At 43.6% G+C, this 25,708-nt stretch overlaps 1 protein-coding gene across 17 annotated transcripts in view; it reads right to left on the reverse strand.

Moving 5' to 3' along the window:
* The window catches only part of FGGY (FGGY carbohydrate kinase domain containing), a 423,584-nt gene that overhangs the window by 177,974 nt on the left and 219,902 nt on the right, over nucleotides 1–25,708 (reverse strand). For all 17 annotated transcript variants that reach the window (XM_058717224.1, XM_058717223.1, XM_058717222.1 and 14 more), the window contains one exon: nucleotides 4,878–4,981. In XM_058717224.1, coding sequence (XP_058573207.1) covers nucleotides 4,878–4,981 — 104 coding nt within the window. The remainder of the gene's footprint in view (nucleotides 1–4,877; nucleotides 4,982–25,708) is intronic.

Here is a 25,708-nt window from a genome sequence, read left to right on the forward strand (position 1 = left end):
ATCATACAACGTCCCTCAACTTGGATTTGCTGATGTTTTCCTTAGGGGGATACTGTGGATATAGGTTTTGGGAGGATGATAAAGCACCATTCTCACGACATCATATCAACGGTACATATTATCAACATAGCTTATCACTGCTGCTGATGACCTTGGCCACCTGGCAGAGGTAGCGTTTGTCAAGACTGCTCCACTGTAAAATTATACTTTTTCCCCTTCTCACACTGTCCTCTCTGAAAGAAAGTCACTAAACATAGCTCAGACTTAAGGAGTGGGAAGCGATGCCCCACCCCCTTGATGGGGGAGTACCGACATAAATTATTTGGAATTCTTCTGCATGAGAGATTTGTCTCATTCATTCATTCATTCATTCATTCATTCAGGTATATCCCTATGGACTCATGATGTTTATGTTATACTTCGGGTCATTATATAATACTACTTTACTTTGCTGCCCACACTGCTCCACTTTTGGTCACTGGCAGCACCCTCAGTTGGCTCCTGATACCCCTTTTTTATTTTGTTTTGTTTGTTGAGCATTTCCTTGCTTTCTGGCACTAAAAGATGCTCCAGGGTTATCTCCTCTATTTCCTCTCCAGTCTTAGAATCAACCATTTCTCCATGGAGTCTGGGCTCTTTTTATTGGAGAAAGGTATTAGAAACCACGATCTGGATACCAGCTAGGCTTGGAACAAACACCAAGTTGCTGGGGTGTCCTTGTTTCTAGAGCCTCTGAGCTGTCAGAGCTAGGAGATATGTATGTTTACTAACCTGTATACCTACATGCATCTATAAATACTCGTTATATGTATCCATCTGTAATCTATATTATGCTACACATGAGTTCACTCTGATGCCCCCAATTCAATCCATTTCCACATGGATCATTCCGGCCTCAATGGATCACTTTTAATGACAGCACTATATTTGGTCTTTTGCGTTAGGTACAGTGCCAAGCTGCTTACAAAGATCACCCCATTTCACCCTCAAAACAACTCTATGGGTAAAGAGTATTGCCCACATTTAACAGATGAAGAAACTGAGGTAGCGAAAGGTGAAGTATCTTACCTAAATGCAGTAGGCAGTGGGACCAGCAAAGGAGCCTACTACATCTTTGAGACTGACAGAGAACCTCCATCCCCACATTCATCTAAGCCCTTGAAAAAGCTTCAGTTCTGGGTGATTTAAGATGCGGATAGAATTCCCAGCTCTCAACAACTATTGTTCTGTTCAAATCTTGCCTCCTCAACACTTGTTCCACTTCCCAGGGTCCTCTTGCCATCTGACGTGCTAACTGCAAGACAAGGTGCCAAGTTACAACCCGACTTGACAAGTCAAGGAAAGGGGTGCTGGAACGATGGCAAGAATCAATCTCCATCTGACCCCGTGACTTTTCAACCCCTGGCTAACCCTTGCTGTGTATTATCTTGGGTTTTGGTGACTTGGTGGTAATTAACTCTGAACAAGCAGCCCTGCTTTCGTGGAGTTAAGAAAAAGAACACGTATTTTTTTTTTCCCGTTAATTAAAACATCTAAAGGAAGATAAATGTACAACCCACAGGCTTATCTTTCAAAATATCAAAGACCTGATTAGTAAGTCTTATGTTCAACCTCAAGCTTTTTCTCTAGATTCCTAGAAGTAACAGGGACTGGGAGGTGAGGAATTTCCAAGTATTTATCAACATTTGGTTACTTGGACATCCATCCATTCATTCATATCTAGAAAGAGGCAGCCTGGATCAAGCACAAAATATTCCTGGGAATTTTGGCTCGATCAACCTACTGAATCAAAAAAGTCAGTAGTGTGCAGACAAGAAGAAACAGAATCCTTAAGGCCAGGTTGAAAACCACTTTTAGAAAAGCCCAGAGCCCCCTCTGGTCCCTGTGTTCTGTTTGGTGAATTTTTCCTGACAGTTGGTGGTTTTGTTTGCCAGAACCACAACAAAGGGGGTCCTTGAGCTTCCCTGGGAGTGTTTCCTTAGACCTGCACCTCTCCTAGACCTCACAAAGGTGTTATTGTTGCTGGCTCCCTGGGCGCCCAGCACCTGAGGAAGATCAAAGCCACTTTCTGATGCCAGCATGACCACAGTCTCGCCCTCACCACGTAACATTAAAGCTGATGATTAATACCCTTGGCCCCGAAGGTCCCTTCCCACTCCCAAGTACAAAGCAAGGTGGGGGTGGGGACTTTATTTCCAGCACAACACGACCATAATAAACTGGCATTTTATGGCCCTAATTCATTGCAACCAACTGCAGCTGCCCATCAAACTCGTTAAAGCCCAAACAGTTGCTTCAAGTGAGCCTTGTATATCACTAGGCAAGTGCACTAAGAATCTCCACCATTTCTGAGTGTTATGTACTAGGTATGTACGTCCACAAGTCACATTCACCAGCAACACTATGAAACAGGCAGCACCACCCCAAGGGGATGAAGGAAGGCTCAGAGGTTCAGAGAAGTTAAGTAACTCCCTTCAGGTCACAAGACCACAGAGTGGAGGAGCAGGGCTTTAACCTGAATCTCACAGCTCTGAAGCCCAGGCCGTCTCCACGTCTTTACAGGACATTACAATTGTGCTCAAGGCAGCGAGGCACTGAGCAGAATGCGTTTGGGATTGAGATGGAGCTAGGTCTGAGTTCTCAGCTCTCACTTAACAGCTTGTGGCCCTGGGAAAATTTCTGGACTTTTCTATGCCTTGGCTGCCTAACTTGCAAAATGGATCCTAGACGGAAAGGCAGTACTATCCCCATTAATAGGCAAGGAGAATGAGAGCGGGGGGAGACCTGACAGAGTCCCTCACATTCATTTGGACTTGCTTTTGCTCGGAAATCCGAATTAAGTGTAGTAAAAATGCCTAAAATTCAGATTTCACAGGAGAAACCAGATTAGATGTGTCCCTGTGAAAATGGGGGATGATTTAAACAGGTTTCAATCAGTGTTCAATTAAGACAGGCTAACCAGTGTAGACTCGTGTCAAGGGAAATAAGGACCAGCCGCCCTAACGGGTGCCTCCTGCTTGAGGCGGCCTGAGGCCTCTGCAGATCTCTTCCTTCAGGGACAGCTGGGCCCTACAATTAGGGTTGCTAAGGGGACAAAGAGGCTGGGGTTTTGAAAACTTAGTTAAAGGGGTGCCTGGGTGCCTCAGTCGATTAAGTGTCCAACTTCAGCTCAGGTCACGATCCCACAGCTCGTGAGTTCGAGCCCCGTGTCGGGCTCTGTGCTGACAGCTCGGAGCCTGGAGCCTGCTTCAGATTCTATGTCTCCCTCTCTCTGCTCCTGCCCTGCTCATGCTCTCTCTCTGTCTCAAAAATAAATACACATTACCAAAAAATTTTTAAAAGAAGTCCCACTTAAAACCTTGTCCACAGAAACAAATAAAAGGAAAACTTTTTTTTTTTTTTTTTTTGGCCGGGAGAAAGGCAGGGTCAAGGAAACCTATGACCTGAAGGTCTAACACAAGGGTCCCCTCAGGAAGGTGTCCCTAACCCTGGACCATTCCTGGACAGAGTCAGTCACTGTCTCCTTTTTGCCCAACAGCATCAGTGCTAGTCATCAGGAGCTAACCATTGTGAGGAACTTACTTCATGGGAAGCACATCACATAGCCTCATCGCCTGATCATAACACTAGGAGCCATGTACTAGAGATCTCCACATTTTGCAGATAAGGAATCTGAGGCCTGGAGGGGGTCAGTGCCTTGCCAGGGGGCCCATACTTAGTAAGCAGAGGGACTAAAACTGGAAACCAATGGGGCTGGCTCCATCATCCCCCTGCGCTGGGAAGCCATGCACAATGTCGGCATATCGCAGATGCTCAGGATCACAAGTTCAATCCAAATTGATACCCCGGGGCCTTGTACTGTATTGTAATGGCTGCTGTAACCATGCCTCATCAACAGGAGCCTTCATGTCACCCTCACGTCCCCAAGGCTGAGCACAGCTCTGGACACGAGAAGAGGGGATCCATACGTAAGTAGATGTATCACTATTTACTCAATCAGAATATTTAATGGTAAAAAAAAAAAAAAAAAAAAAGGCTCACTAGACCCTACTGTCACTAGGCCCCACATTTAACACGGCACATGATTCCTTCCATGGCTACAGAGATTCGGCCCCAGACTGTGTCCACTCTAATCCTCACCCGCCTTCCGCCTCCTCCCCCCGCCCTCTCTCTATTTTACTCATCTGGGAAACATCCAAGGAGTCGTCCATCTAAGTTTAACAGAGTAATGACTTTTAAATAAAAATATGGTAGAAATGGGTACTTATCGAAATGGAATGCTTTCAGACTCATGCATTTAAAGAAGATATAAATTTTAGGGCAGGCACTAAATTTTAACTGCAATCTTGGAGAACGCCTTTCCACTAATTCATGGAGAAAAATTAACAAAGTGAAAATTGCTTATCAGTGTTCTTTTGAAGTCATGATACGCAGCCTAATTCTATAGATCATCAGGCTGCTTCTAGGGAGATGGATTTATATTGATTGGGAGAGAGCCCCGTGGCCAAGGGAAACAGACACCCCTGTGCAGAGGAGACTCAGAGACCCATTAGGGACAGATCAGCCTGGGAGCAAGGCATTGCCATCTTTGGATCCGATTTCACCCCTCACGCCTGAGCTCTCTAACCAGGCTGATGTCAAAGACAGACTCAAACCTTTTCATACTTTTTAAGAATCTAGCTCAGGGGGAAAAGAAAGATCTGGCAAATTTAAACACAGCTTTTGGGAGAAGGGCTGGGCTTGTGGCTAAACAGAGCAGGCAGGCATCAGGAAGGGAAGGAATTGAAGGGCAAAGGAGGGGCCAGCCATTTACATCTCCTCTTGGGCTGCCCCCCCCATCCCCTGTGGTGGCCCCGCCCTCAGCCCTTCAGACTCACCCCCATGTGACAAGAAGATGTTCCACAGATGACAGCCAGCCGTGACGTCACTGGCTGTCCCTCACAGGCAAGGCCATGCCCTCTCACATCTGCTCCAATCACTCCTGCGAGAAAGCAAAATAAAACAAAACCCTCTTTAAAAAAAACGAGAAAAGAAAGCCAAGAACAAGCATACAACACTCCTTTTTATAACTAAATGTTAAGAAAGCATTCCTGTGTAAGCCAGTCTCAAATGGAAACCAACAGAACATACTTGCCTGCCACCGAGAAGCTAGGAAGCACATTATGTCTATGCTCGATTCTGGTCAATGTATAGTATCTAACATTGTAGTATTAATAGTAACTGTAATTAGAATAATAAAAGGTGAAGCTATTGGCAATTTTGTGCCCAGGAAATACCAGGGCACCATGCTGCATATTCACATGGACGATCTCATTCTATATTAACCCTGTCTCAAGTTCGTATTAGTAATGCCACACACATTGGTGGAGAAACGGAGGTACGAAGAGGTTGAGTGACGTGACCAAGGTCACACTGCTAGTAAAGGGCAGAGCTGAATGGATCTGATTTGGCACAACACATTTCAATCTCAAAGAAGGCACCTGAGCTGTTTGATGATTTCAATCTTTTTGGTCTCTCTAGGTCCCCATTCTTACAATTACTCATCACAGAACTCTCAATGTAAAGGGTAGGGTGACTGACAGCGAGTTTCTGTTAAACGAATGTGAGATAACGGAGACTTTCTTATAAATGGTATAAGCTCAGGCTTCTTCTCCAGACTGTTATTTGTTGATACCTCCCAGATAAATGAAGTTATAAATGTGATGATAGAGCTAAGAAGACTATTTAGATGCACATGGAACATTCTTGAGAACAGATCACATACTGGGACACAAATCAGCCCTCATCAAGTATAAAAAGATCAAGATCAGACCACAACACTATGAAACTCGAAATCAGCCACAAGAAAGATTTGGAAAGACCATGAATACTTGCAATTAAAGAACACTCTACTAAAGAATGAGTGCATTAAACAAGAAATTAAAGAGGAAATTAAAAACTACACGGAAGCCAATGAAAATGAAAACATGACAGACCAAAACCTCTGGGATACAGCAAAGGTGGTCATAAGAAGGAAGGACATAGCAATCCAGGCCTTCCTAAAGAAGGAAAAAAGTTCTCAAATATACAAACTAACTTTCACCTAAAAAAGATGGGAAAAGAACAGCAGATGAAGGCCAAAACCAGCAGAAGAAGGGAAATAATAAAGATTAGAGCAGAAATCAATGATATCGAATTAAAAAAAACAACAACAGACCAATGAAACCAGGAGATGGTTCTTTGAAAGAATTAACAAAATTGATAACCCCCTAGCCAGACTGATCAAAAAGAAAAGGGAAAGGACTCAAATAAATAAAATCACGAATGAAAGAGGAAAGTATACAACCAACACCACAGATACACAATTATAAGAGAAGATAATGAGTAATTACATGCCAACAAACTGGGCAAACTGGAAGAAATGGACAAATTCCTACAAATATATAAACTATCAAAACTGAAACAGGAAGAAATAGAAAATTTGAACAGACCCGTAACCAGGTAAAGAAATTGAGTCAGTAATCAAAAATCTCCTAACAAACAAGAGTCCAAGGCCAGATGGCTTTCCAGGGGAATTCTACCAAACATTTAAAGAAGACGGAACACCTATTCTTTTGAAGCTGTTGCAAAAAATAGAAATGGATGGAAAACTTCCAAATTCATTCTGCAGGGCCAGCATTACCTCGATTCTAAAACCAGAGAACTAAAGACCAATATCCCTGATGAACATGGATGCAAAAATTCTCAACAAGATACTAACAAACTGGATCCAACAATACATTAAAACGATTATTCAACACGATCAAGTGGGATTTATACCTGCGATATAGGGCTGGTTCAATATCCACAGATCAATCAATGTGATACATCACATTAATAAAAGAAAGAATAAGAACCACACAATTCTCTCAATAGATGCAGAGAAAGCATCTGACAAAATACAGCATCCTTTCTTGATAAAAAACCCTCAAGAAAGTAGGGATGAAAGGATCACACCTCAAGATCATAGAAGCCACATATGAAAGACCCACCGCTAATATTACCCTCAGTGGGAAAAAACTGAGAGAGTTCCCCCTAAGGTCAGGAACATAACAAGGATGTCCATTCTCACACAGTATTGGAAGTCCTAGCCTCAGCAATCAGACAACACAAAGAAATAAAAGGCATCCAAATCAGCAAGGAGGAAGTCGAACTTTCACTCTTCATAGATGACATGATACTCTATGTGGAAAACCCAAAAGACTCCACCAAAAAACTGCTAGAACTCATACATGAATTCAGCAAAGTCATAGGATATAAAATAAATGTACAGAAATTGGTTGCATCTCTATACATCAATAATGAAGCAGCAGAAACAGAAATCAAGGAATCGATCATATTTGCAATTACACCAAAACCCATACAATACCTAGGAACAAACCTAACCAAAGAGGTGAAAAGTCTATATGCTGAAAACTATAGAAAGCCTATGAAAGAAATTGAACAAGACACACAAAAAAATGGCAAAACATTCCATGCTTATGAGTCTGAAAAACAAATATTGTTAAAATGTTGATACTACCCAAAGCAATCTACATATCCAATGAAATCCTTACCAAAATAAATATCAAAATAACACCATTCTTCACAGAGCTAGAACAAACAACCCAAATATTTGTATGGAACCAGAAATGACCCCAAATAGCCAAAGCAATCTTGAAAAAGAAAACCAAAGCAGGAGGCATCACAATCTCGGACTTCAAACTATACTACAAAGCTGTAATCATCGAGACAGTATGGTACTGGCACAAAAACAGACACTCAGATCAATGGAACAGAACAGAGAACCCAGAAATGGACCCACAAACATATGGCCAACTAGTCTTTGACAAAGCAGGAAAGAATATGCAATTGAAAACAGACAGTCTCTTCAACAAATGGTGCTGGGAGAACTGGACAGCAACATGCAGAAGGTTGAAACTAGACCACTTTCTCACACCATTCACAAAAATAAACATGTGGGAGGGGCTTTAGGGAGGACACTGGGTGGGATGAGCACTGGGTATTACACTTAAGTGATGAATCACTAAATTCTATTCCTGAAATCATTATTACACCATACGCTGACTAGCTTTGATTTAAATGAAAAAAAAAAAAAAAGAATATAATTGCAACGAATGTATTCTTTATCAGTGAGACTTTGAAGACTTTAAGCCTCGTTGTTCCTTTCTCTGCCTCTCAGTCTCTTGTGACAGTAGCAGAGAGTTAGGGCAAGCAAACTGAACATTCCTTTATATGCTATTATGAAGGTAAATATCAACTAAAGAGTTAAAGTGAATTCAGCCTCTTGGCCTTTAAGTAGATAAAGTGATTTTTGGTAAATGTACTTATGGCCAATGACCCAGAGCTCACACAACTGGCCAGATGAGCTGAATTAATCCTAACAATGTTGTGGCAGTTGCTTCCTTATGTTGCCTTTGTATCCTCAAAATTTAGAGTTTTCATAACAGACCACAAAATGGACCGTCAAAGCTATGATCTAAATTGTACCTCTGTTTTGTACTGAAAGATTGCCTGGTAGATACAATTAAATGACTTTTTCTCTCTTTTTTTAAAAAGTTTTTTAAAATGTTTAATTACTTTTGAAAGAGAGAGACAGAGCGCAAGCCAGGGAGGGGCAGAGAGAGAAGGAAACACAGAATCTGAAGCAGGTTCCAGACTCTGAGCTGTCAGCACAGAGCCCAACGTGGGGCTTGAATTCATGAACTATGAGATCATGACCTAAGCCGAAGGCAGAAGCTTAAAAGACTGAGCTACCCAGGCACCCTGAGTTTTTCTCCCTTAAAAAAAAAAAAAAAGACTATTTAGACCCTAGAATTGCGCATCATTTATTAAAATGGCCAACACGCATCTTCTTAAAAAAAAAAAAGTTTATTTATTTATTTTGAGGTGCGGCGGGTTGTGAGTGGTGGAGGGGCCGGCAGAGAGGGAGAGAGAAAGAATCCCAAGCAGGCTCCCTGCTGCCAGCACGGAGCCCAGCTCAGGGCCCGAACTCACAAATCTCAAGATCATGACCTGAGCAGAAACCAAGAGTCCGATGCTTAATGGACTGACCACCCAGGTGCCCCTCCAGCAAGTATCTCCTATGCACAATGCTGTATAGCAGGTGTCGTGAGGGGGGAGCTGCAAACATTCCTCAGGACAATACAGGCAGGACGTAGCGCACGCTGAGGCAGGGCCGAGCCTGGGCTCCCGCTGACCTCCCCAGCTCCGTGCAGTGTCAGCCTCGCCCCCCACTCTCAACTCTCTTTCCCACTTCAAGACCTCTGCACTTGTTCCTCCCTTACCTCAGATGCCATTCCCCTACTTCTTGGCCAGGCTAACTCCTGTCCATTCCTCACTCCAGTGTTACTTCCTCAGGCGGCTTCCCTGGTCCTCCAGGAAAGATGGAGTCTCCCTGTTCAATATTCAAACCCATCCTTGAACATCCCTGGCACACGAGACACTGGTGGTTTTAAGAACCCTCCACTGCCTGCCTCTTCTATAATAAAAGCTTCTGGAAACTGGCCTGCCTTATCCACATGCTTAGCAGTGGAGCCTCCACAGAGTCGCTAGTGCAGAGCAGGAGGCCAAAGTACCGATTTGTGGGGGTGCAGGGATAAAGACGACAACTCCCTGTCCTCTCGGGGGTACTCACAGTGTGGTGGGATGGAAACAGCCCTAAATGGAGCACTTCAATGCAGGGGGTCAGGACAGACAGGGCGTGGGGACCACAAGGACAGCTGAGCTCCCAGGCAGGGGTTCAGGGAAGTTTCCCCAGGAAGTGGGTCTATGCTGCTGCATTCTGCAGGAATCCGCCAGGGGAAAGGCGGGGTTGGGGGTGCCTCCTCGGACCACAAATCTCCAGATATTAAAGGTGTTGGCTGCCCAGGCAAGCAGGCCTTTCCAGAAAGCAGGATCTAGAGGGCCACGGACAGGCCCTTACATTCCAACAACTTTCTAGGTTTTTCCAAGGCTTTTTCCAAATTCTACCTTCCCAAGCACAGCAACTTGAAAACCTCAGCCATTGTTCATCAGAGGCCCATCAGCAGGGGGGAGTAAGACTCTTTCGAACTTTCCGTGGTGGTTATCACAGCAGTGAGGTCTCAGCAATCAGGCAACTGAGGTCCGAGACTGAGCCTGTAAGACTTCCTATTGGCTTTCATCAAGTCCTCTGCTCTGCTCAGTACCGTGGGTTCCTGCAGACTGTGGTTCCCAGACTCCAAGTGAGCCAAGGTCGGCTGGGAGATCTGAGGGCTGCAGGAAGCGGAGAGCCAAAGCATGTCTCCTCCTGCATGATGACTTCAGCCCTGCTGACAGGGCCGCATGGCTCTAACATCTGCTGGTGTCTGCCACCCTTGGACTCTGGTAACCTGTTTCCTTTGTCCCTCTAGCCTAAAGGGGTAGTAGCAGCTTCTATTTCGCTGATTTCCAGCTTGCTTTATGGGGATATAGCCCTTCTTGGCCCCTTCATGATCTGGGACACCTTTTTTATGTGTACTAAATTCTATTTGTTAAATACTTAGAGCACTTTACATTTTTCTGGGTGGACCCTGAGTGACAGAGCTCCCCATCCAGGGCACAAAGGCTTTTGCACAGGAAGAAACCCTAGATATGAGCTAGTATGAATTGAGCTCGTTTTACACACGCTCTCCCCATGCATGTCTCATTTTATTCTTCCAACTGTTATCAACCTCATTTCAGAGATGAGGAAATGGAAGCTTACAAATGAGGAGAGTAACTTAACCAACTTCACAAAGCTCACAAGAAGCAGGGCTGGGCTTCATATCCAGGTAGTCTGGTTTCAAACTGCTGGTTCTTGGGCTTTTTCTCCAAGGTAAAAACCCAATAATTAGTGGCTGATATTTACTTATCTATCTCAAAATACTGATGTCTTAAAGATGCTGATGCTGAGATCCCTGACAGAAGAGAGCGTAGCCACTGCTGGTCCACAGTGTTATAAATAAGTTCAAGGAATTTCTGATGATGACCTATATTTACTGGCTCCACATACATAAAGCACAGGCGAAGCATATCTCACAGGGTTTCAAATAGCAAAATGGGGGAAAAAAGAAGTCTGTGACAAATATTTCTTTGTTTCTTCTCCAGTAGATTCATTGTTGATATTCTAGGCTTGGACTCTGAGAACTAGGGTGTCGTATAGGAGAGGAGTGTAATTTGGAGACAGGAAGACCTGTTATAAAATGAAGAAAATGGCAATGTCATATGGTTGCTCTGATACTGAGCAGATGTTTAAAAATAAAAGTTTGGTTAATGGTAGCTATGTCTCCATCACCACTACCACAGTGACCCCAGCACCAGCTCATCATCAGCATCAACATCACCTGAATTATTTCCCAAGAGATAGTGGTCTCCTTTCGTGTCTTTCTAGCAAACATGTAAGACATCTAAGATCAGCTGAGTACTGGGCTAAGCTCTTTAAATGTTATCTCATTTAATTTCCACAACATCCATAAAGCATACATATTCTTCCCCCCCTTCAACATATGCAGAAGGAAAGGATCAGAGAGTTCAAGTAACAGGCCCAAGGTGATACAGATAGAAGGAGGAATGTCAGGATTTGACCTTGTCCTGCCCGATTCCAAAGCCCATGTTCTTTCTCTACTCCAATTTTTGATGTTAGACTGTCTCATATAAAGGAAATACCTTTCTAAGTGTTGGCACACCATGGAACGTTGGTAAGAGCCATGGGTTTAGAGTTAGAAAATCTGAGTTTTAGCCATACATTCTGCCATAGTACATCATAGTTTGAACTGTTCCATCACATTCACAATGGAAGACATGGATCATAAATGGAGATCCTTTCTCGGCCATTCTCAGTACACAATACACACGGTGCTTCTTCAAACAACCAAGTCAAGTTTCCCCTTTCCTGGCAACAGGAAGGCAGAAAAATGCATCCCCAAATCCTACATTCTCAAGCTCCGAGATGTGCATAACCTCAGGTCAGGCGTGTCTAACATGGGTAAGAGGCAGGTCATGTCCAATTTCTCTCAGGAGAGGCCCTCTAACCCTGCCTCACGTCCACCCTATTCAATAGCAGTGCGTAGCTGATGCCCGCTGTGAGGCCACATGAATCCAAGAGCTGACATATCTCATTCTTCCTTTGGCCACATAGAGCTTAGAGGGGCCTTCCCTGAGAAAAGAGGCCCAAAGCAGGGAAAGCAACAAAGGGCAGAAGGAGATTTCTCTTTCTGAATAAATACATTTCACAATCCATAGAGGACTCACAGGCTGCACTCGTACATCAGGAAACAATTCACGAGACACGATTTTGACAAGCACAGCCCTCAACACTGCTGGGGCCCTTCATATGACGATCAAGTATCAGCTTCTTTAAAGCAGAAAGTTTAAAGGGCAAAATGAGCAGCTGAAGAAATCAGCACACACACACACACACACACACACACAAAGTGAGACATTCAATCGTATTTTCCCTGAAAGTTGCATAACGCTCAGCGGTGGTAGTTGCTCAATAAACTTTTGCATGAAAAAAATAATCAGAAAAACAAGCTTGCTGAGTCAATGAATCAATGCAAGTCTTATTTAATGATTCCTACTCCTCCACATACACAGACCACAGTACCTATCAGGATTATGTTTTAGAAAAAAATTAAGAAGAAAAAATTAAAACCTCTTGTACAACTCTCCTGTTTAGCCTATGTGCTGTCTCTCTCCCTCTCCCCTATCTACCAACCATCCATCATTCCTTCCATCCATCTTTAAAATATCTACAATATTCATGTAAAAGAAAAAAGAAATGGCAAATGTTACAATTAAGAGTAAGTTATCCTGTAATTTATCAAGCCACACTGCTTTGAACACTTTAGAGGATTATATGGAAGAAAAGCATCTCAAGTTCTAGCATTTGTGTTAGAATTATCTCATACTTGACAGCTATATAAAGTACTTTATAACTTGCAAAGCATCCTCAAACACTGTACCCTTCATTTAGCTTTTAGAAAATCCTGCAATATGTTATTTTCTCTCCAGATCAGAGTCGAAGAGACTGAATTTCAGAGACGTGAAGTCACTTAGTCAAGTTTATTTAGCTACTGAGAGGCAGAGCTACAGCTCACACTAAGGTTTTTTAGCCTCCCGGTCTGCAGTTTTTTTCCCCATGTTTGAAAATAAAAGATCTGCTACAGATGTGTTGGCATCTTGAAAAAGATTCTCCTGAAATAACAGCCTCAGACACCTTCTCCAAAGAGAAAAAGAATGAAAAGGGTTTTGAGCATTACCTAAGACTGTATCATCTTTAGATTACAGACTTGGCCAGTTAGAGGTATGAATGGAGTGACAAATTCCATCAAATGTGTGGTTCTACCAAGCTGAGTTGTTCCTAAGAGGTTGATAGGATCCCTGGGGAGGAGGCTCTCTAGAAACCACCAGCCTCACGTATGCAAAACCTGTACCAATAACTGTCAGCTCCTGGAAGGGCAGGAACCATATCGAAGATATTTGCTCTGCAGGGGACTAAACACTAGTCTATATGCAAGAAAGCACTGAATTCTATTCTTCGAATACTCATTCATGTTATATAGAGTACAACCCATGGGGTTGGAATTAGTGTTGTGTTTCAAGGCATGGACTCGTTCATCATGTGACCTTAATCACGTTTCTAATCTTTATGCTTTGGTTTCCCCATCTATATAATATGAATAACGGTATCCTCTTCTAGGATTGTTACAAGGATTAGATGTGTTAACGTATGCAAAGTGCTGTCCAATAGAGGGAACACTTGGAGATGATGGAAATGTTCTCTATCTGCACGGTCCCCTAGAGTAGTCACCAGGCTCATGCAGCAATTGAAAATGTGGATAGCACAACTCTATTTTATTCAACTTTAATTATTTTAAATAGCCATATGTGGCTAGTGGATAGTGTACTAGACAGTGCAGGTCAAAGCATGCCCAGCACTCTATGACTGGCTTGGTGTTTTTATTATTGTAGTTATTTTGTCCTCAGACTGAGAGCCTTGACTCCTCACTTATATGCCCTTGGGAAAATGCCTCATCTTTAGAACCTCAATTTCAGTATCTGAAGATTCTGGAACAACAACACTTACCTTACAAAACTGCTGTGGGAATAAGGTGAGATGCACGTCGAACATACCAGCACTCAACAAATAAGAGCTATGAAATCCAGGACCTATAGAAGTGCTTAGCGCAAGTTTAACAGTCTTTCCACTTTATTCCTGAATGTGTCTTGCCCATTCATACCACTGATCATTTGCTCATGCTGTTCTCTGGTTTAGAACATTCTTTCTATAATACGCTCCACTCCCAACAATCTACCTGGGGAACATGGGCTTCGTTTTACATTTTTTTAAATGTTTTTTTTTAGATGTTTTTGAGAGACAGAGAGAGAGAGAGAGAGAGAGAGAGAGAGCGAGCGTGGTAGAGGCAGAGAGAGAGGAAAACACAGAATCTGAAGCGGTCTCCAGGCTCTGAGCTGTCAGCACAGAGCCTGATGCCGAGCTCGAACCCAGGAACCGGGAGATCATGACCTGAGCTGAAGTCAGATGCTTAACCAACTGAACCACCCAGGCGCCCCAAAGGGCTACATTCTGAAGATTCAACTCTTTCATCAGAAGCCTTCTCTGGTCACACCTTTCCCCATCCTTCCAGGAACTCTAGCCAGGGAAAATCAACAGATCCTCTTTCATTATACCCCACTCCCTGACACTGTCCAGATTCTATCCGTGCATCTATAATTTCTTGGTGTGCACAGCTGTCTTCCTCTACTAGACTATGAGAAGACTGAGGGCAAGGCAGGCCTTGACACTGCAGTGGCTCAGTAATTTTTGTTGCTGTTGTTGTTCAATACATGAATGAATGGATGTGGCCTAAGATGGATACTTGTAAAGCACAAGGGGTTTTCTAGATAAAAGGAACAAATGTAATCATGCAAAACATGCTCTGTGTCTTAAATATGATAATGATGAAAAATACTGAAGAGTTTTGAGCGACAGCTCATGGGTAATAGTGAAATTATTACTGGAGCCTCACAACATAATCACTGGTAAAGAGGAAAGGCCCTGAGATCCTTATACTTACTGAAAGATAGCTTTGTGCCTCACATTTTGCAAAACTGTTGTATTAAACTCTTACAACGATCTTGAGAGGTAGTTATTACTGTACTGTTTTACTAACAGGGAAAATGAAACCAAGGTTATCAAGTAATTTGTGCAAGGTCCCTCATTGCGAGAGAGTCGGGGAGAGGGTATCACATGCAAATCTACCCAACTCTAAATCCTATGGCGTCTACAAAAAAACAAGTTCCTTTCTTTTCAACTATGAGCAGGAATGCGAAGTATTCACACTCGGCATAGCTGAACTCAGATCCCTTTCAGGATTTATTGTTATAATGCCACTGCAGCAGTCCAAAGGGTTCATCTCAAGCCCAACACACGAAGGGGAGTGAAACAGCTGAAAAGATTTCTGTGATCCTAGTGTTTGATGAAACATCACCTTGGCTTTGAAAGAAATGTGGTTTAGAATTCACCCAATCTAAATCCTGAAATAGACTTATCTTTAAAAAAACAAAACAAACAAACAAACAAACAAAAAACCAAAAGCCCTATGTAGTAAGTCTACAAAGAAACTTTACACACCTGGACAGAGCCATCGTCCCCCGCCCCCATACCACACCCGCCACAGAACCAGAAAGATAATATGGAAGATGGGGACAGACTTTCACTGATATTTGAAATGAGATGGGGACAGACTTTCACTAGATATTTGAACTAGTCAGGGCAGAATGGTTAAGAACAAGGGCTCTAGAAATGGACTCCCTGATTTAAAGGCTGACAAGCTGGTCACATCACTTCACCTTCCTGTGTGTCAGTTCCCTCATCTATAAAACTGGAAAAATTATCATGTCTAACTCATAAAGCTATTGTGACAATTAAGGGAGAAGAACAGTGCCTGGAACATAGTTTACTCGGTATCTTTGCCATTGTTGTGACTAATGACAACTCTCGATCTTTGGTGCTAATAGCAGGGCTTGGCGGGAGAGGGCAGGCACACGTGCTCAGCGTGCTGCGTGCTTTGTCTGAGTTATTTGGGTTTATTTGGATTGACTTAACCTTTTTTTTTTTCCCCTTTCTGTCCTTGAGTACACTCCTGGTGACACAATAACGGGGGGCCCAGGGGAATAAGGAAGATAAGGTACCAGATAGCCGCAACAATCCAGGCTAACATTTTGAACATGGCTGAGAATAAACCAAAAGCTGTTTTTATCTCTAAAAGCCACAATAACGTGTAGCACTATTCATACTGCAATTCAACGTGGCGATGGCATTTATCATTTCTGTCTAAACGCTGCACTCTTCCCTGACTTGCACCAATCGGAAACCAATACAAGAGCCCAGAGAACAAAGAACTGACCTTCAGATAACTGGGTCCCCCTTCCCTGTTCCTCCCTTCTAGCCAGAAAGATCAAATCTCGAAGGTAGACTAGTATGTAATAGCTTGGAAATCTGAGCCTTACAGAGAGCTAGCAAAATCCACAGGAAAGACAAAGCAAAAACTTGGTTTCAGAAATTCCTTTCTTTCTAACCTCAATACAGCCTCCAGATTACTTGGGACATTCTCATATATGACCTCATAAGAGACAATTTTTCACTTTGAGGCATTAGACATGGTAAAGGGTCAGGCTGCAATCCAATGCAAACGGCCAAGGTAACACATGAACGTTACTTTCTAAAATACAGAAATCAAAAGAAAGAGGACTGGCCCAAGTATAACAAATGTATCTTATGACACAAATCCTTAAGCAGATCTGAAACTGTGCCTCTAAATCACACAGCTTCCTTCTGTTATCTTATAAATTAAATTAATTCACCAACTATATACCGATTCCCAATTATAAGCCAGGCACTACGTTTCACGCTAGAAATCTATAGATGTAAGTTGTTTCCTTTTGTTCTGCAAGGTCCCAGTCTAGTAAGGGGTGGAGAGATATATAGGCAGACACTCATAAGACAGTAGGGAACAACCTAGGACTCAGATCTGAGTAGGTCTAACGGAAGTATGGAGCCCTGGACCGTGACCTACCCTGGAGAGTAGGGTAGGACCTACTGAAGGAGGTGAGGCAGGAGTTATGTCAGTCAGGATGGGGAGGAGATAGGGAGGGAAAGGAATTTCTGGTAGAACTTGAGACAAAATAAAAAAGAGAAGTAGACGACACAAGGTCACTGAGCCACACGGTCTGAAGGAGACAAGAGTCTTATATTGTGAAGAATTCAGTTGGTGTAAAGCTCTAAGTCTGAATCAGATGGACCCAGTTCACAAGGGTGCTGAGCAACCTTCAATAAACTAACTCTCCTCAGCTAACTTCAAGCCTCGGTTTTCCCAGTTGCAAGGTGGCAATAATGGCATTGGCTGTACAGGGTCAATATTCTTGACTTCAGCACTGTATATCCAGTGTCCCAAGACACCTCCCCACAGTCTTGACCAAACTGGAATGGCTGGTCACTTTGTGCCTGGGTTCTAGGAAATGTGCCCCATTTCTTCCTGGAGAAGGTAAAGTAACACTAAGTTTCCTTCAGCAACCTTGTCTTGTCCCTAGACAAATGGTCTCGTTTATAAAATTCTCTGATGGCTCCAAAAAGGTGGAGAGAGGACCCAGCAGCCTTGATAAACCCTTCAAAGACACAGCGCAGACCAGTGAGATGTTTCAGGGACACACTAGGAGGGACACAGGACTTGCTCAGACAGCTTGTAGAACGCTCAGAGTATGGGGGCAAGGCCTGAAATCTCAGAGAAAAAGATCTCAGCTGGCAGGCGAGCTCTCCCCAACCAAGCTCAGCCAAGCTGAGCCAAGCTCAGCACCCCCTCCTTTGGTGTGAGTTTCGGTTCCATCAAAAACTTCCAGAGGTTTTGTGGGGTTAGTTGAACATTGACAGATTCTTCAAAGCCTGGAATTCACTCTGAGAGCCAAAAGCAGGCCAAGTTTCTATGGGGCTAGGATTTCCCCCAGGGAGGGTCACAGGGCTCCACCACACCTAGACTGATTAATCTACCCCTGCCCCAAGCTTCAGACAACAAGGAGACAAAAAAGAAAAATAGATCCTGAGGCTGGATCCTGATTCAACACCCCTAGCTCCATTCCCGGGAGAGTAGGAGTGGGAGTGTAAGGCAATTCCCAGCACCGGACAAAAGTCAGGCCAGAGCGGCAGTGAATTAAAAGTGATATGCAGAGCAGCTGGTGAGAGGGGGAAAAAAAAAAACACAAAATCTGAGCAGGATGAAGGGCCCAGGGTTTTAACACAATGAATGACATGTGGCTGAAATCGTTTCAAAGAGAACAAAAGCTTAGGTAAATAAATAGTGTGGAAGATGAGAGCAAAAATGAATTACAGGAAATCCCATGAGGAATACACTGGCATTTTTCAAAAACTGTAGTTGAAACAACAACTCTGCTTCAGCAGAGATCAAGACTCAGCCCTCCTATTCTCCCAATGCACCTGCTCCTGATTGTCCACCTTCCTGGGACCACAGCCCCAACCAGGCTCGGCTCTCCTTCCCCTGTGCCCATCCAAGCTCCACGGAGTAATGGGCATAGCCAGAAGGCAAGAGACTTCCAGGCACCCCGGTGACTCAGTGGATGATCTCAGGCAAATGAGCCGAGCTCCTTGATTCTCCGATAACTCATCTGTAAAAGGGGAAGTGACGACTTCAAAGTAAAAGTGTAAAAATACAACCGTAGTTAGACAGAACAGTGCTGGCACACGTTAGGCCCTGAATAATATTCTCTGCCTCCTGCGCTCAGTAGGATTCGATATAAGCCACATTCACCTAGCGCAACTCGAGGTCAAGTGCTGTCCTAGGCACCGAAGAGGAAATAATACTTAAAACAAACAAACAACACCAGCACTGTCCTCAAAGAGCTTACAGACTTGTGGGAGCCAAGGACGCTAGGACACAGCAGACTGATAGTGTCTGCAACGGAAGCACCAGCCTCTGGCAGGCGGAAAGAAGTCCCCCCCTTCGCCCGTGGGGGCCGGGGCGTTCTTCACGGAAGCCCTCTTCCCCTTTTGCCCTGACGATCTGCGTGCTCCTGCACTCCAGGTCCTGCCACAGCCTTTGTCAAAAGCCTTAGCGCTTCTTCACATCACTTTACATCATCACAGCCGCTATGTCCGTAGTATCTCCCTATGCCGGACCCTGTTCCAAGTGCGTGACACAAATTAATTTAGTTAATCCTCACAACTGCTACTATGGTAGTTAGCCCCTACTATGCAACGAATCACTATGATGGTGCCCACCTTGGAGATGAAAACAGAGGCCCAGCAGGTTAAGTAACTGACCCCTGATCACACAGGGAGCAGGAGGTGATGGCATGGAATGTAACCTCAGTCTGGCTCCAGGAATCATGTTTTCTCCCCAACCGTGAGGCTGTAGGAATGGTATGTATGATTTGGGCACACACCGGTACACGTTTCTATTGGATATATGCTGGATATCCACATTATTTTTCATTCTCTGCTCTCTTTCGAACCTCTGAACTTCACAGGGAAGAACTTTTCAGTGATTATAAAAGTAACTCCCAGTCCACACCTCAAAGCACCTGCGGCCAAGCCCAGCCTGTGGCCAAGTCAGTGCTGGGTCCTCCGGAGCTGGCTGGAGCAGGACTCGGCAGTCTCCTTCAGGGTGGCCCAGAGGCAGTGATGCGTGAGAGGATGTGAAGCAGCTACCACTGCCTTCCAACTTTGCAGTGGCCCGTGCGCACCTGCTGTGCCATTCCCTGGGCACTGCCCCCACAAATTAGCCAGTCCTTCTCATCATCCATGCCCTCCCTCCATCCTGCCATCTGCCTGTCCACCTGCAGCCTAAACTCTGGCAGGCCAGCAGGTGTTCCCTCCTGTTTCACTCGGTGATCTTTCTACGGGGCTGGGTGGCCTTAGCTGAGGCTGTTATAACAGAGCAGCATAAATGAGGTGCCTTTAACAACACACATTTCTTTGGGGCACTTGGGTGGCTCAGTCGGTTAAGCGACCGACTTCGGCTCAGGTCATGATCTCGCAGTTTGTGAGTTCGAGCCCTGCATGGGGCTCTGAGTGGACAGCTCAGAGCCTGCTTCCGATTCTGTGTCTCCCCCCTCTCTCTACCCCTCCCCTGCTCATGCTCTGTGTCTCTCTGTCTCTCAATAATAAATAAATGTTAAAAAAAAAAAAAACAATACACATTTCTCTCTCACAATTCATGAGGCTGGAAGTCTGATGGAGATCAGGGGGCCAGCACGGGCAGGTTCTGGCGTAGGCTCTCTTCTGCCTTTACAGATGGCTGTCTTTTTAGTGTGTCCTCACAGCAGAGTAATAGTAAGCTCACACCTAGTCTCTTCCTAGAAGGGCACTAACCCCATTCATGAAGGTTCTACCCTCACGACTTAATTATCTCCCAAAGGGCCCTGCCTCCTGACGCCATCACATTTGTGGTTAGAATTTCAACATACAAAGTTTAGGGGGACACCGACATTCAATCCACAGCACGGTCTAAGGTAGAGACATAAAGGGCTCAGAGTCCTTGGTTAAATATACAAGAGAAAGTTTCTATATTAACACTCCATGGAGAGAGCAGTAACTGATGATCTGATTTCAGCCGAGGAGGCTGGAATTCTACTTAGCATGTTGGTAAGGAAAGCTTACTGTTCAAACAATATGAACAAAAGAACAATATGTTACTACCTTCATCCCCAACATGTACTGTGCACTGAAAAAGAGGATTTTTAAGATAATTTTTCCCTTTTCTTGATGACTTCTCAGTATACCAAGGTGGAAGCAGGAACTAAATTTATTAAACAACTAACACAGGCCAGTATTGAGTTGTAAGTTCCTCTTTTGTGCACCGATGTACCTTGAGTTCACGCCTATCAAGTTACTTCTGATTGCCTATTAAATATTAAACCACTCACCTCCCGAACTCCACTGCTGCTGGCCAGACTAGGTCACTCCCTGCCTGTATTCCCAGCACCTAGTGCAAGGCTGCATGATGCCAATGCTTAATACCTTTCCCTTTGCAATTTTTAATAAACTTTATCAATGAAGTATAACATGCATTAAAAGGCCACACATTTTACATATACACTTCAGTGAATTCTCACAAAGTAAACACACCTACCCAGATCAGGAAATAATTCCCTTCATGCCCTTTTCCAGACACCACACCCTGCAAAGAAAACCACTATCTGGATGTCTAGACCATAGGATTTCCCTGATTTTTAATTTTTAAACCATTCCGTATGTTTTCTTTGTGCGAGCCTGTCATCCGTGTTTGTGAGATTCAACCCAGTTGCTGCATGCAGCGATCTATGTATGTTTTTATCGCTGAGCGAGATTCCACTCCATGAATATATCAACCATTTATGTATTCATTCCATGATTGATGGACATTCAAGGTCTGTTTCCAGTTTTTGGCTATTACAAATAATGGCGTTCTCTGTATTCTTGTTGCATGCTTTGGCGGGGGTGGGGGTGTACACACTACTCTTGGAGAGATGTGTAAGCAGGACTGCTGAATCAGCACGTGTGGAGACATTGCCAAACTCCTTCCAGGGCTGTGTACCAACTCCTCATCCCGTGGTAGTGCTTTGGTACCTCAGCTGCATCATATCCCCAACACTTGGTATTCTCAATCTGCTTAATTTTAGCCAGTGTGGTGGGAGTACAGAGGCATCATATTGTACTTTTAATTTGGACTCTCCTAATGACTAGTGAGGTTGGGAAACTCTTCCTATTTTATTGTTCATTTTCATATAATTTTTTCTGCTAAGGATAGCCCAATCATTTTTACCATTTTCCTAGCAGCATGGCTATGGTTTTTGTTTGTTTGTTCTTACTTGTTATACAAAGAATTTATGGAAATTCTTTGTATAATCTGGATACAGGTCCTTTGTTATATGTCTTGCAAATAGCATCTTTCATTCCCTGGTTCCCATTTCCACTCTTTCATGGCATCCTTTGATGAAAACAATTTCCTAATTTTAATGTAGTCCAACGTATCAACCCTTTCCCTTTATGGATGTGCTTATATTGATGTCCTACTAAGGAAATATCTACTTATCAGGGAGTCTGGGTGGCTCAGTCAGTTGGGCATCCGACCTCTGCTCAGGTTATGATCTCACGGCTCATGAGTTCAAGACCCGCATTGGGTTCTGAGCTGACAGCTCAGAGCCTGGAGCCTGATTCCAGTTCTGTGTCTCCCTCTCTCTCTCTGTCCCTTTCCCGCTCATGCTCTCTTTCTCTCAAAAAAAACATTAAAAAAAAAATCCACTTATCATAAAGTCATGAAGATCTTCTCCTAAATACTGTCTTTTAGAAACTTTGTATTTTACATTTCTTCTTTGTCTTTTAAAGTTTATTTATTTTGAAAGAGAGAACATGAGTGAAGGAAGGGCAATGAGAGAGGGAGAGGGAAAGAGACAGAATCCCAAGCAGGCCCTGCACTGTCAGCACAGAGCCCAACGTGGGACTCGAACTCATGAACCATGAGATCATGGCCTGACCCAAAACTAAGAATTGGATGCTTAACCAACTGAGCCACCTAGGCGCCCTTACATTTCATGTTAGGCCTATAATCCATTTGGAATTTCTTTTCATGTACAGGCTAAAAGTCAAAATTCAATTTTTCTCATATTGATATCCAATTAACACACCCACCATCTTTTATCACTGTTCATCAGCCTCTTTTTGTTTAATTTCTTAATCTTTCCCTCTTTTCCATTCCTACTGGTTCTGTCTTGGCCTCAGCCTTCAACGTCTCTTACCCTCAGTTATGTCTTATCCCCTGCCATTAACTTCGTGATCTCCAAAGTCTCTACCTAAAAGCTATTACCTTAAGGATAAAAATCCAAACTCTTGAAAGTGGCATTCAGGTCCTTGAAAACCTGCCCCACACATATCTTTCCACACATCCGTTTCCACATGCAGACCACACAATAGCTATACTCAGTACTGTGCAGCCAAAACAGGTGTTCTCCTGCTTCTGGACTTTAGTACATGCTGTCCCCTTCTGCCTCCCTCTCCCCTCTTCCCCTTCTCCCTGACTGCCCACACCCACTTTATCCATCTGATAAACTCCTTTTACTCTCTCCTGTTCAACTTTCAAGTGTCAAATCAGTACCATTTTTTGAAGAAGAAATCTTCCTCATCCACTCAGGCAAAGTGAGTTTAAAACTCCTGCAATAAGCCACACATGCTTCTATCAACTTCCTTCACCGCATTTTGACAGTTTACTTGTCCATTTCTACAATTAGAATGTGATCTCCTTGAGAGTATGGAGTTCATTTGTTCATATGTGTATCTCTAGTTCCTGCACAGTGCCTGGCACTTAGTGAGGATATGTTACCTGTTGTTGAAGGTCAAAGAAAGGAATATTTCTTTTTCACAGCCACAGTATTTACAGCGAATCTGCTGTACTTTACCAAAATTCTAAGTCAACAGTGCTGGGTGAGAGCCTGAGAAATGGTCCTTGGACTTTCCTACAGTGCATGAACTCTCTGACAAGTGTTTTCTCAGCTTTTGGAGGTCTTCTGTTTTGGTTATTTAACTCTACATAGCTCTGCTTGAAGTGGATGAGTCTAACTGGATATCTCCACTGAAGATAAGGGACTTGAATGAATGCCTGGCTTAGAAACTGGATGAATTACTGACTTGAAATTAACAAGTTATTTATCATCTTCTTCCAAATATGAGACGGAACATTTCAAATAAAGAAGTCACTTCCATGTGTTTAATTTAGCAACAGCTAGAAGGTACATAGAGAGAATCTAAAATTTTAAATAACTCTTCCCTAACCAATAAGTTTAGAAAAAAAGAAAAGTTGTCAAATTCCCTGTCCTCCTTTCGCATTCCTATTCCAGGGTACTCCTCCACTATTCTTCCCTCTCCCCAAACTACTGTGTGTAGAATTATATAAAGCTCTGCAGAAATGAGTCTCTTGCTTAAACCCCCCCTTCAATGGCTTGCAACTGCCTGGGGGACGGGGGAGAAGTACAAATTTCTCAACATGGTGCTCAAGGGCTGCCAATCTGTGCCTTTATTTGATCCTTACAGCCCCGTATTCCAGGAACCCCTTAGAGACATAACAGGTTTGGGCCAAACTGTAAAGCTCATCATGTCCCAACCCCATGTGCCCTAACTTACATTATTCTCTCCATTCAGAATACTTTACATTTCATCACTTCCAATGGAGAAAACACCTATTATGTTCTGCTCAGTTCAAAGCGACCCTTCTGTGAAAATAAAGGAAACGCCATTTAAAATGGAGTGGGGCAGCCCTCCCCCTGAAGGGGGAGCTCTCACACACGGGCCACCGGCTGCAGCCGGCATCACCAGCAGAAAGAAGGAAGATGAAGGTAAGAATTATCTTGGAAGAGAAGATATTTTTCACATAGGAATTCCATCTCCTGCTTTTAAGAAAAAGGAGGGAGATCCCTTCCTGCCCCAGCAACCACACACTTACCCTTGTTTACAGTCAATGAGAAACCGCCACACCTCGAACTCTGGTTCTCCAGTCAACTTTTGTTCAAAACACACCCCCCAAAACCCTCCCTCCTGTTATAAACACAAGCCCCTCTCCTTTGTTCTCCAGACTTGTCAATGGTTCGCCACAGTTTTCCCATCCCAATGTGCAACTCCTCTGCTGTTCCAAAGTAAACTCAGGCTTCGAGTGACATAACTGGCTGTTTTATTTTTAAGGCTGACATCTCCCGCTTCCCTCAAGGCCTGTGGCAGGCTGATACTCAGGGGGTTATAGTGACTAGTTGTGTGACCCAGAGCAAGCTGCTGGAGTAGACCCGACAATTAGACACTTAGATAAGCCAGCATTTATGTCAAACTGAAGCCGTTCAACGAATACCAGTGTCTTCGCCCTTCCCCTGCCTGTTTCAATTGCAAGAGGCTTCTCCCTTTTTCAAATTCCTATGCAACTTGGCCCACATGTTATCTCCATCTTATTAAATTGCTGTCTTTGCCACGGTAACTAGTACAGCACTCAGCATGTTGTTTATAAACAAACCCATTAACTAATGTATATAATCATCCATTTACTGAGTTAACTGCTGGGGTCTTAAGTTACACAGATGAATACGACCAGATTCTGCAGCTCACAAGAAACTCACAGTCTATGTGGGGGAGACAGTAATGTAATCGTCTATTTAAGTGTTTCCATGTTATTGTCTATGTGGTACCTGTAATGACAGAGACAGGCACAAGGGAAAAGGCAATAGGCCACATGCATTAGGCTGGACAACAACAGCGTCACCCAACAGTAGAGCAGACAATGTACGAACCAGACCCACATTAGTCGGGCATATTAAATATATTTCACAGAATTGAATTGTGTGGGTTTTTCTTTACAACTCTGAGCTGTGAGAGGCCTGAATATAGAAGGCGAGTTGTTTTCACTCCTATTACTGACACTGGTGGGAGAGTCCCGACCCCTCCAGGCTTCACAGTGGTGAGTCACGGGCTGGTAACTTTTAACTCCCTAGGCTAAATTCAGCCCAGAGACCTGCAGCAAAACAGATCAATAATCCAACACATTCTACTTAAATGAAATATAAGGGCCGAGGCTTGTGCTAAACCTGTGCATGTGATTCAAAGATTTTCCATGTTTTCTATTTTTTGAAAATTTTTAATAATATTGCCTATGGCTAACTCAGTTAACACAGGCTTGGGTGACGC

Source organism: Neofelis nebulosa, chromosome 2 (assembly GCF_028018385.1).
Source record: "Neofelis nebulosa isolate mNeoNeb1 chromosome 2, mNeoNeb1.pri, whole genome shotgun sequence".
Classification (NCBI taxonomy): domain Eukaryota; kingdom Metazoa; phylum Chordata; class Mammalia; order Carnivora; family Felidae; genus Neofelis; species Neofelis nebulosa.